This window comes from Trachurus japonicus, chromosome 20 (assembly GCF_045865225.1).
Source record: "Trachurus japonicus isolate A0001 chromosome 20, Traja_1.0".
Lineage (NCBI taxonomy): Eukaryota > Metazoa > Chordata > Actinopteri > Carangiformes > Carangidae > Trachurus > Trachurus japonicus.
This window is the reverse complement of record NC_140926.1, coordinates 24933768-24946735: the sequence shown is the minus strand read 5'-3', so window position 1 is coordinate 24946735 and position 12968 is coordinate 24933768. Positions and strand designations below refer to the sequence as shown.

At 42.5% G+C, this 12968-nt stretch overlaps 1 protein-coding gene across 1 annotated transcript in view; it reads left to right on the top strand.

The window, feature by feature from the left end:
- The window catches only part of LOC146966988 (uncharacterized), a 32284-nt gene that overhangs the window by 2503 nt on the left and 16813 nt on the right, over nucleotides 1–12968 (top strand). Inside the window, exons 2-6 of the mRNA XM_085764023.1 lie at nucleotides 1399–1530; nucleotides 1679–1780; nucleotides 1958–2071; nucleotides 2429–2507; nucleotides 2667–2892. Coding sequence (XP_085620149.1) covers nucleotides 1448–1530; nucleotides 1679–1780; nucleotides 1958–2071; nucleotides 2429–2507; nucleotides 2667–2892 — 604 coding nt within the window. The 5' untranslated portion in view covers nucleotides 1399–1447. The remainder of the gene's footprint in view (nucleotides 1–1398; nucleotides 1531–1678; nucleotides 1781–1957; nucleotides 2072–2428; nucleotides 2508–2666; nucleotides 2893–12968) is intronic.

Sequence of the window (12968 nt, the reverse complement as noted above, 5' to 3'; positions counted from 1 at the left end):
CATTCTTGGGTCCGGTGTGATTTATCAAAGGGAAATTGCGGAGAGTTGTGCGTACACACAGTTTGATTGATCTGAAAAAGGTGTAAATATTTCGGGTGTACGCCATTTTCGTCTTTTCGCCGTACGCAAAACTTTAGTAGCAGTTTTACACCCTCTTTGATAAATGAGGCCCCAGCGCTGTGTGTCTCTGTGTGTGTGCAGCGCTGACACACACACACACACACACAACCCCGCATCTATAGGAGCCTTGTACGTGCCCTTATGAAAATGTACTTAGAGTTAATATTACTATAATAATTGTGTCCTAGGGAGGTATGTGTTGCCAGCATTGGTATTATTATAGTTTATTCTGTAGTGCTATTTTCTTTGCTATGGTAGTTTTAAAATATTCCAATAGTAACATTTTTTTTTGTATTCCTGTAGTAGGCCTATATAAAATAGTAATAGTCCAGTAATTTTAGGCCAAAAAAGGGGTCAACGTTAAACAAATTGCAACAGAAGCAAACTCAACTGATTTTGTTTCCTCACCATGTCCTGAGTGAGGGAAAAAAAGCCCCGAAGAATCCCATTAGGGGAAAGTTTCGAAAAACACCCAAACATATCCCATTTATATGCATACAATTTTTTTTTTTCATGTGTATAGGGTAAAATTTTTAACCTTTAGATATCTTCATGAAAATTACTGAGTTGATTACTTACATTAAGACAAATAAAAAATGTATTACAAGTTTTTTGAAATTCTTTGTTAACATGAGCAAATTTGCATACATTTGCATAAATTTGCATACATTCCACCGTTTTGACGGCACATGTATATGAAGTTGCTGTGGTGGTACCGGCATGAAAATTGGAATGAGTTGACTCCATCAGTCAACCAACAAGTTGACCACTTTAAATTTCAAGATGACTGCAATTTTTCAAGACAGCCACATCCTTAGTAGAGCAGGTATGACATGCTCCGTCTCTATTAATGCTCATGGGTAGCCTAAATTGGTTCCATTCCTTAAGTTTTTTAACTGTAATATCATATTACAGTTCAAAAATGTCTTGTTCAATCTTGTTAACATATTATATGTTAACAAGATTGAACAAGACATTTTCACCTGCTCTACTCAATGTTTAGATCAGGTGTTGTATGCAAATTAGCCATACGTAATTGGATTATGCACTGTTGGTTCATGTCATACAGTTTACATGGTTCATTCAGTGTCTTCTTAGTGACCCCACCATCACTAAAATACCACCAGTCAGTCAGAACTGAAGAAGCCTCTTGATTAGGGTGAAACATCCTCAAGAATTTACATCCAAGTCCAGTTGAGACTCAACTTTCTCAGAGAACGATGACCTGGATGACTGAGAACCAGCGTAGACTTAATGAATGATGTGTTTCCTCTGCAGGTGAAGGTAGAAAGTGTGTGTGAGTCGTTGTGGGTGTGAGCTCAGCAGCATGGATCAATTTGAGGACAGAGAGGAAGAAGCCCCTCCCTCCTCTCTGTGTGAGGAACACGAAAGCCAGACAGGAGGTCAAAGGTCAGATGAGGATCTCTAACTGTCTATGTGTCAGATCTCTGCTCCATCATTATCCACACTAAAACCTGTGTGTGTGTGTGTGTGTGTGTGTGTGTGTGTGTGTGTGTGTGTGTGTGTGTGTGTGTGTGTGTGTGTGTGTGTGTGTTAGGGCCAGAGACACTTTAAACTCTGTTGGACCTGGTCCTGGACCTGGACCTGGACCTGGACCTGGACCTGGAACTGGAACTGGAACTGGAACTGGACCAGGACTGTCTTTAGACAGCAAACAGTCAATGGATCATATAATAAATTCAAAAGAATCTGCTGGTGAAAGGTCAGAATTTAAAACAGAATGACTTTTCTCACTAAAAGTTGGTTGAAGATATTTTTTCATCTGTTTTCATCACGTTATCAACATCCACATTTATCAGTTGTGTTGTTGTTTCAGGTTCCAGCAGCAGAGACCAGACTCTCCTGAACCCAGCTGTTTGTCCTTAAAGAGCGACAGGTCAAAAGGGATTGGCCGTGACTTTAAAGGAGGATGTGGACCAGCTGATCAGATGTAAGCAGTAACTGACAGTCAGACTCAGCTTATTGTAGAAAATAACCAGTTTGTATAACATGTTGTTGGATCAGGTCTGAATTCATAGTGTTTCTGTGTGTTGTGGACAACCACACAAGACGGAGGTAAAACGCTGAGGGTTAGTGAGCGCTATGTATGGACTGAACCAAACACTGAGCTGAAACTACAAACAGCTGCAGATGACCTGTTGATTCTCAGTGGGATCAACAGGATTAGTACATTTTCTCTCAGGGAGTTTGATTGTCTGTCACATCAAACATGACTTCACAGACCTTTAGCTTGTGTATGTCTCTGTGTGGACATGATGTGAGCTCATTCTTCATGATTCCTCCACAGAGTGGACCAGGAGAGTTCAGAGGTTCCCAGTGGTCAGTCTGCCCAGCAGCATCAAACACACCTGGACTCCACATTTATGGTCTGTATATGTATAACAGCTATCGTTACATCTGGTGTGTTCACAGTAATCCCCACGCTGCACATGACACTAGAGGCTTGTCAGTCTGTTCAACATGGATCTGATGTTTGGCTCCTTGGTTTTAGTTTGATACTGTCATTCATAGAGTTTCTGTTCCAGCTGCTGGAGGAGAACATTGTCGCTTTTGTGAAGAACGAGCTGAAGAGGATGCACAAGCTTCTGAGTCCAGATTACCCAGAATGCTCAGGGTTTCAGAGTGAGGATGCAGCGGTGTTGGACTGTGGGGATGAAGATCAGAGGAGCAACAGAGAGGCATTAGTAAAGATCACAGTGAACTTCCTGAGGACAATGAAGCAGGAGGAGCTGGCTGCCTGTCTGCAGAGCAGTAAGAGGATTACTTATATCTTAACATGCTTTTCTTCAAATTGCAGAAAGATGTGCAAGTTAATGTCAGCAAGTTTTAACCTGGTCCACAGCTGATTTTCTGGTCTGGATCAAGCCTCTTCTTCCTCTTACATTTTGGAAACATGTTAGTTATATGGATTTTCATGCAGTAGCTTTGACAGTCACTTTGTAAGAAGAGGACCTCTCAGAGTCGCCTCTGCTTTAAGATAGTCATTGGGGATTAGTTGTCCAAAAGCAATTTTTATCTAAACCTGAGTGTATCATAATGATTGTCTTTTGGACTCAAAAGGTAAGGGTTACATTCGAGTGAACAGGTTCAAAGCAATGCTCAGCTCTGCAAACAGATTATTTAGGTGCTGTTCACCTCGTGTCGCTGCAGTGTTATTTTTACATACTGTATCAGTCATCTTTGCTACTAGTCTATGAGCAAAAGGGCAGCTATTCTCTGAGTAATGCACACAATACAATGCACCCTCATTAGTTACTTTGTCTTTCAGACAGTGGTGGCTGGTGGTGAATTGGTTGGGTGAGCTAATAAATAAATTAGACTAGGGGTGTCACGATTCTCCAAATCCTCGATTCGATTTGATTTTCGATTTTAGGGTCACGATTCGATTCGATTCTCGATTTTTTTTCTTTTTCTTACAGCACAGACGCCTATGCTATTTTCAGACTAGTCTAGTCTATGATCATTGGTTTTATTCATCAAATTTTGTACAGTAAATCTTATTTCAAAAGATGGGCTACATATAAGTGATGCAATTTCCATAATGTATCACATTAGGCACTAATGGTCACATTTAAATAAGTTCTTTACAATATAAAGGTAACATGCCCCCAAAAATCATGATCCAGGGGCCAAAATTGCCCCAAAGGTTTTGAAACAAATATATTTATATCTGTACATTATCATAATTTTATTTTCATTAATTTTCCGTCGTATCTCATTATTCTCCTGATGTCGGCTTAATGTAATGTAAACGAGATTGCACTGATACGGAGAGTCATGTGACAGCGGGGCAGAGCTGCAGCTGCTGTGCTGCCATGGACCTGATGATCAGGTCCTGATCAGACTGGTGGTGGCCCACAGTGAATCAGTCCCGGATCCTCCACCGTCACCAGATCCCTGAAAGCCCCCGCAAATAATACATCGACAAAAAGTGGCAAGTTGCACCTTTTCGTCGGCTTATTATTTGCGGGGTTTTTTTTTTTTTTTTTTTAATCTTATAGGCTAGTGTCACTGCAACATGCGGCTCTCAGTGCTTGTCGTGTTGTGTAGTTAGAGCTGTGTCTCCCTCCTGTTTCCCAGGTAGGAGGGGGACAGTAGCCCACCAGGGCTGGGTGATAAAACGCTATAAATTGTGAAATAACTTTTCTTCGATAGAAATTCTAGACGTGGTCAATAGGTTTCATTCATCCATGTTTTGGCAAATAGCCAATGATATTGAGAGTTGCGCCGTGTCGAACCAATCATGTGGCTGGAATAGAGCCAGTCAACATGTGCATTTGTTTGGGTTGCTGCAGACGTGCACCTCAGCTGACACCGCCGGTAAAAAAAAAAAAAAAAAAAAAAAGAGGGAGGGAGGGAGGGAGGGAGGGAGGGAGAGAGAGAGAGAATGAGTGAGTGTTGTCTCGAAATAAAAAGTAAAGGAAAACTCGGACCAGTGACTGACAAGACGCTTGGTGCGCAATGGGGACAACGGGCAGTTGTAGCTTTGCGGGCGGGCGGGGGGATCGTCGATCCTCTCTTTGACTTCGATGCTCGAGATCGTGACGTAATTTCGATCGATTTCGATAAAAAATCGAAATCGTGACACCCCTAAATTAGACCCATTAAATAGTAAACACAGCAGTAAAAGTAACATCCCATCTGATTGTGCATTAAGTACGCACAAAGAGGTGTCCAAAAAAACAACATGAAAATATTTGGTGACAGTGTTAATCACACTTGTCTTATAATTACATCACCTTGGAATCCAGGTGCTGCTTTCAGGGAGCTGGACTGCAAGGATGTGACAGACTGTTCATCTAAGGGTGTATTCACACCTGTTTAGTGCGCACCCTGGTGCGCACCAAATGTTAAAATGATACATTGTTTCATTTTTCAGTTAGTGCGGTTGCGTTCACACCTGCCTTTTGTCACTCGGGACCAAACTTGGAGAACGTCACGTCTCCATGACTACCGGTTGGAATCTGGACGCGCTGATTGATAAAACTTTCATGATGGAGACTCCAGTAGGGCCGGTTGTTAGTAGCTCTGTCATTTATTTCTATATTGTTTGCATGTATAACTCTGTTCGGTACTTCCGGCTGGTTTCCGGTTGCGTTCACCCAGCTCGGTCCCGTTAGTTCCCAGTTAAACGTTAAACACAGCGGACCTCTGCTGCTCGGTAATCAGCTGCTCCGCGGACCCGAGGGACGGAGCCGCCGACCTGTCCGGTGTCTGAGCGGACTCAGCGGGCACGCAGCGACCGGCTGCCCCGCTGCTGCTGCTTCGTTTGTGGGGACAGAGCTGCGTAGGACCGGAGCACCGGGCGGTCTCCCCGCTGCGTTAACCCGTTGTCAGTGACTACGGGAGCCCTTTTAGCTCAAACTTGTTGAGTTCGCCTGGCAGTTGGCTCGCACCAGAGTGCGGTTGCTTTCACACCTAAACTAGTGCGCACCAGAGTTCGGCTGGAGCCGAACCGAGACCACCTCTTCAGGCCGCACTAGTTTTGGTGCGCATTAGAGTGCGATGTGCTTTCACACTGACCCAAACTGGACCAAATTTAGTGCGCACCAGATTTAGTGCGCACTAACACTGCAGGTGTGAATACACCCTAAAATATCTGATGAAGTCGTAATGAATTTTTTCTGTATGTTGGTTTATTTATTTGATATATTTGTACCTGCTCCCCTTCACAACACCTTCCAGATATCTAGGACAACAACACATGGGCAACACAATTCTAATTTGGATATTTGATTCATTTTTTTTTTTTCATTTCATATATGGGCGATTCTTCAACTACGGGCACTTTCATGTCCTTTGATCATATTTTATAAAAAAGAGAAATTTCACACTTTCATAGTTATCTTTACAATGAAAGTGCTTTAGAAAAAATTTACCGGTAGTCTACGATGACTTTTTCACCTTTTTCAACATCTTTATAGATGCCAATATTGCTGTTTTGTGCCTGTCCCACACCCAGACTTCTGATCTTCAATAATGAAAATGAAGTGTAAAAAAATGATTTATCTTCATTTTTAAAACGTGAATGAATAAAGTATCAGTAAAATAATCAAAACCTAATTGGGGTATTTAAGGTCAAACACATTTATGTGATTTTATACACCAAATGTAGTTGTCCCACAGTATTGCCGTAATTTCCACCACAACACTGTCCCTCTAAAAAGTTTGTATGAAAGATTGTTTGGGTAGTTGCTATGGAGATGAACACTGACATCACAGCACATGTCAGATATGAAGGAGATTTTCAAATTCTCCATCAACTTTTGAAGAAAAGTCAAGGTAAATATCGCTCGAAATGAAAATACCTTTATTGTATGTAATTTCCAAACATGCCGTGTCGTCAATTGAGTTTGTGAATAAGTAGATTTTTTAACGTAGGCTACATAGATGTATTTTGCATGCATTAAATGACTGATACCAATTTATAGCTAATATGCTAGCTTAGATTTTTTCACAAAAAACTGTCGGTTTGTAATTTCCACCACCATAATTTCCAACACACTGCCTTCTTGGGTGGAAATTACAAAGGTGTGTTGGAAATTACGCTTACAGGTGCAATTCATAGATTGTGAGGCTACATGCAATTTATTTATTAGAATATACAATGTTAATGTATTTATTACATATTAAATATTAAATGTGTATTGAAATGCATTTTCATCTGTTTTTAAAGGGACAACGAGGAGTCTCTATTTGGTTATAAAAAAGTCTCACGTTAATGTGGATGAATCTACGTTGCCACTTGTTAATGGGCCCATTTTCGATAAATATATCGTTTTGTCTCTATGGTTATTTTGTTATTATTAGTGGTGGTGGAAATGCTGGTTGAGCCGACCAGCGTTTCTTTACTTTCGGTTTCGTGGCGAGTCATGAGAATAATGCCGCCGAATCGCCGTTTATGGTGGGAACTACGACGGTATGTGATCGTCTTCGAACCTCTGACTTTAATTCTTGATGAATGAAAACATGAGTCTGTCTTGCGCCGGTCAAAGAATTTCACGGTGCGCGGAGGCTCATAAATGTAGTTTATGTAGTAATTTATGTAGTTTTCGCTTTTCTAAAACTCCTCATTGTCCCTTTAAGATGCCACGGAGGACTACAAAAGAAAGGTCGCAGGCTTATAAGGACAGAATAAAAGAGGACCCTATCAAATATGAGGAGCACCTGAAAAGAGACAAGGAGATATCAAAGAAAAAAAGAAAGGGGTGTCAATAACATTAAAACGGTAGAGGTGCCCGCCGGGGCGCTTTGTTTTTTTCCCAGCATTGGCCAAGCCAAGACCTGCCTTACTCCGCCTCTGATTGGCTGACCTCTGCAAGGCTAGCCTACCTGCGTTTTACCCTAACCTTAACCACTCTCTTCTTCATGCCTAAACCCAACCGGCAGAGTAGAGGGTATCGTGATAAGCCAATCAGAGGCCTAGTACAGCGGGTCTTGGCGTGGCCATACTGGGAAAAGAAATTCTGCCGCCGGCGCAGAGCCCCAAACGATTCTCATCCAGCCAGCTGTTAGCAGCAGTTAGCCGCAGCAGAGCCATTAGCCGCAGGCAGCAGCCGGTGCTGATTGGTCGGGGAGCTGGTGGCCGGTGGCGAAAGCTGCCTCCAAAACGTCATCCGCCTCCATCTCAGCCAATAGGAAAAATGTATTGTAATAGCCGTGTTTGAACCCATAGAGGGTTGACTAAAATGTCAAGAGTTGGACCAGAATCAATCGACAACACTACTTCATACCCAAATATATTTGTTTTCAGCAGAAAAAAGTGGTTTAGGGGTTCAGTTGCTCTTTAAGCTATTTTCTGTTATAGGTGTTATCACTAAGACTCGGTAAGTCTGTTCATCTGTTCATGGCAATAGACCAAACAGACTAAATGGATTTGTTTGATGAATTGTACATCAGAAAGTTTTAAAACAAATGTCTTGTTTTTCTATATGGTCCATTCATTGTAATTTCCACAACACCCAGTAATTTCCACAACACCCAGTAATTTCCACCACCCCATACCTTTTTTAAAAAATAGTTACAAAATTCTAATCACTCATTAAAAACATCTGCATAGTTTATGAGATAATGTTCCACTTAATGTAAACACACAAGTAGTTATTTCCTGAAATGTGTCTAACCATTCCAATATTATATTTCAGGTTGTGGTGGATGTAAACTTTGTGTTTGGCCCCTTATCACAATTAATTTACCTAATCCATAAATGTATGGTAATTGAAATATTGGTATGAACTGGTAAAACTATGTGTGAAAGTGGTCTTCCATTGTTGAAAAATGATGTATATCATACTATTTTTAAATAAATATCAAATATGTACATGTGATGGAAATTACATTTGTTCAAGTCGGGTCGGTAAATCTGTAAAAAAAAACACCAATTTGTCTTGTAATATTAGTGCGGCCACTTATGGATCATCAAACTAGACTAGTTATACTAACCTATTAGACTGTGAAATTTTTGATTTGAACACTTTTTTCCCCCTCAAGTTCACAAGGCCAAAAGTGCCCGTAGTTGAAGAATCGCCCTTAAAGCAGAAGTAAGTGATATATTTGTGTTAATATAAGTCTTAAATAGTTATATCTTCCGACAGCAATCACTTACATAGAGTGTTTGGTCTGAAACACGGGTCTGTCAGTCCCTCTGCTCTGCTCTGAGCCGAAGAGAAAACATTTATCGTATCCTACAGTTTTTATCCAATGAGGAGAGAGAACGGCATAAAGGGCTGTGTGTGCAGCCAAGGAACGCCGTGAATGTGGCGACGTAGGGACGAGGACTGTTATGGTGCGTTCAAGGAAACTCGTATTTTTCCGACCGTGAAGTTGTACCAGTTCGATCTGGTATGAGTTCACCGGTCGGAAGTTACGAGTGGCCGTTATAGTGACTTTCACCGGTAAAACAGGTCGGAAAAACACGAGTGGGTTGCCTGGAACGCTACAAAGTCGTAAGTTGTGACTTGAAGCTGTAATTTACGATTTCAAAAGCCTGCCTGGAACGCAGCATTAGCGAAAACGACCGGACCACTTAGCCAACTTCTGCTTTAAATAAAGTCATATATGACTTTATTCCACTTTCTTCTGCTTAATGCCTAAACTTTTATAATCTTTGTCTATTTTTACGTATATTATTTAACCTACTTAGATGTCTATACTTATTCCATAACTCTTCCTATCATATTGCTTTTTCCATTTTACTTTACCTGTTCTAACCTCCACCCGTTCCTTTTACTAATCGGGGCCAGCTCGACGCAGGGGCAAGAGGGGGCAGTGCCCCCTCAAATAAATGTCTTGCCCCCTCAAATCCAAATTTTAGAAGTTGAGAAAGCACATTTTAGGCCGAATTCCGATTCTCCCCTTAGCCCTAGCCCTTGGCCCTAACCCTTCGTTTTGCGCGTTCACGTGAAGTGGTAGGGGTGTCCCAATTCTGGTTCAGACGAGGGTTAGGGGGAAGTGGTAGGGCTATCTCGCCCTCGAAACGGAGATTTTTCAGGGGCACACTACGGACCGAGGGCTATGGCAAGTTTCCCAGAATGCATCTTGCGGCAACCGGCAGCTGTTTTATTTCTCACTGTAGCGCTGTTATTACGTCATTTTGTTAAGTTTTAATATTTTTTCATGCGAGAAAGTAGCTGTTTAGATCCCCAATGTGCGGTCGGTTTATCCACATGAGGCTGTTTAGACGTTTGCTCCGATGTTTTTCGGAGAAGTGAAGCTCCACGTTGGAGCCTCCACCTATGGAGCAGATCAACGGCTCGTCACGGAGACACCACCCCGTCTGGAGAGCTCGTCAGCCGGCCAACCTCCCGACCTCGTCCCGGTAGAAAAGACGGACGCTAATTAACTTACCCGCAGGGTTTTAAAGGTTTACCGCCGCGTAGTTACATTCTTTTTAGGAGATAAATGCTCATCTCATTGATGAAATGTAACAATTGTCGCATTAATTTGTTTGAATTAAAAGTGAAGCTTCATGTGTTTTGGACACAGGAGCAGCGCTGCCTGGGGGATGTAGCCTAGCCTATACAGAAATCACCACATTTACATCAATAAATAAATGTTTTACAATGAACCGATCATTCTTCATTACATTTTATTTTATTTTATTAAGTTAACGTGGTTCTGAATAGAGGATTTGTGGCAAAAGCTCGTCACGTCTGCTTATATGAAAGCCAGCAGAGACGACTGATGACGCATGTGATTGTTGAAGTGGTGTCCCAATTCGTAGGGGTTGACTTTCAACCCTACTCCTTGTAGCTCCGTTTCAAGGGCAAGGGTTAAGGGCTAGGGGTAGGGGTAGGGATGAAAAATAGAATCGGAATTGGGCCTTAATATTACCAAAGAGAAAGAAGTTAAGTTGGGGGTCCGCCCGCTATTCAGACATCCCTCTATCTAGACATGCCGGTAGTCCGACACTTTTTGATACCGCTATTCCGACGCGTCGTCTTTTTTTTTCTTTCTTTTCTTTTTTTACAGCTGCGATACCCAGGCGCGTCTCTCTCTCTTTTTTCTTTTCAGCATGCCTATCACTGGTTTGATGAGGGAGTGATGTTCTTAATCTCAACAACTCAACTATCAAGTCACAAACAAAACTGACACACATGATAAACAAACAGAACTATGCTGCAGTTTGTTTGTCAAGTTAACCTGTGACCTTCAGCACCACGGACAGCGCCGCGGATGAGCCGCGGAGCTGCAGCTGTGAGCGTCTGGGCTCTGGGCTTAAGCCTGCCACACACATAAAGATTTTATAAATCTCAACCGATTTATTATCTGTGAAAGACCCCACACATGAAGATAAAAAATCTGTGATTGAACAGTTTTGATCGTATTGTGTGTGGTGTCCTGTGATATTCCAAACACAACACACCACACACATTAAGATTTTTCAGAATCTTGACCCTCTGGTCAGAAAACAATCCGCGGCATCAGCAGCGATACCAGGGGTGTCGTTGTAGCTACTCTTTCGGGTCTATTTCCGGAATGGACAATGAGAGCGACGTAATTTTTTTTTAATGAAAGCGGGACACTTCAGCCTTTACAACGATCCCATCTGTGTGTGTCTGTGGCTCCGAACACCGAGCAGTCAAGCGGCTGTCCAATAGGGAGCCGTGCGCTGTCACATGACGGGCTGTGAGCGGCGGTCACATGATCGTTTAAACATGGCTGCTGTATTGCCGGCTGTTGCCGGCTACGAGCGCTAAGTCTTTGCTATCGACTATCAGGAAATCTCCTGTGTGCGTGAATGTCTGTGTGAACCTCATGTAACACCAGGGCTGCACTGTGGCTCTCTGTGAGGTTGCCGGTGCTGTGTGGAGAAGTGGCTTGTTGCCGCGAGCAGCATGCAGAGCTCGGCGAGCAGGTGCTTCTCCGCACAGCACCGGCTTTCCACACACAAGATGACTTTTGATTGAAACGGCCACCGAAGTCGGCCCCGATAATCGTAAATATTGAACATGTTTAATACTTACGATTATCGGCGCCGAACGTTTTCCGAGCCGATTGTCGGGGGAATTTTGACTCTTAACACACCACACACTACAAGAGAATCTTATAAGATAATCTTAAGACCTTAAAATAATCGGGCGGTGTCTGTCCGTGGTCGGAAGGGGGAAAATCGGGGCAAAATCAGCCCGATTATCTTTATGTGTGTGGCAGGCAAGGGCCTGGGGCCTCATTTATCAAAACTGTAAGTAAGCAGTGTAAAACTGCTGCTACTAAATGTTTTGCTTAGGCCTACGGAGAAAAGACACCCAAAATATTTACACCTTTTTCAGATATCAAACTGTGCGTGCACAACTCTACAACTGCGTGTGTTCACGCGCAGTGCACGTGAACGCACCTCCATTCCCGGAACGCCTAGACACAATATGGTCAGCACGTGCATATTAATTAGCCATGTGTGCTCTGTGGAGCGACAACAAAGTGACAACGAAGACAACGGGCGGAGGGCGGGGGAAAGAAAGCGAGATACATGGCATCGGGCAATAAATCAGTCAGAAAAATGATCTTGCATTTTAACAAAGCTACAATAAAAACAAAAACCTCCCAAATCTCAACAAAAGGGAGCAGAAAGAAGAATAATCTTATGTAATCTGCCCCTTTATCCCAGAAAATATTTTTTTCTTTTCTTTTACCTATGTTAAAACAATTAAAGCAGGACGATAGTTACTTTACTTTGAACGCCTTTCCACTACACAGTTACAGCTCTACTGGACTCGGTTTAGGTCATTTTCCATTAGGCTACAGCTGAGTCCTTCATAATTCCTCCTCAGGGCCGCGTTGTCTCACTCTTTATTCTCTCGTCAGCTCCAAACACACGACACGTGTCGGGACAGTGTTCTTTTCTAAAATGTTCTGTTCCTTTTTCTTTTTTTTTAGTATTCATAAGACTACCTTTCAGTTTTGTAAATCTTGACCATAGTGACCTCCTCTTCTCAGAGTACACCAGAATGCTTCACTCAATTTTAAAATCTTTTTAGCTACTCACCTGTTTGCAATGCATCTTCAGGTATATGCACCCCCCCCCATATAAAGTGGCTCTTTGCATTACGACAAATTTGTGCTCTAAGACCCTGGTTGGCCCCCCTGGCCCCTAATTGGACAGGTCTGAAGGCAGAGGCCTGACAGAGTGCAATCCACTTCTCCAGGTTGGCGTTGGACACATAGCCAACAACCCAATTCAATGAAGTTACTGTAAGCACAGAGAAAAAAAAGGTGCTGGAGCATGATGTGTTCATATGATGCCCCCTTCACATTTCTGACTGCCCCCTCATATATGCCTGCCTAGAACCGGCCCTGTTACTAATCCTAACCATATCATAACTCTTTGC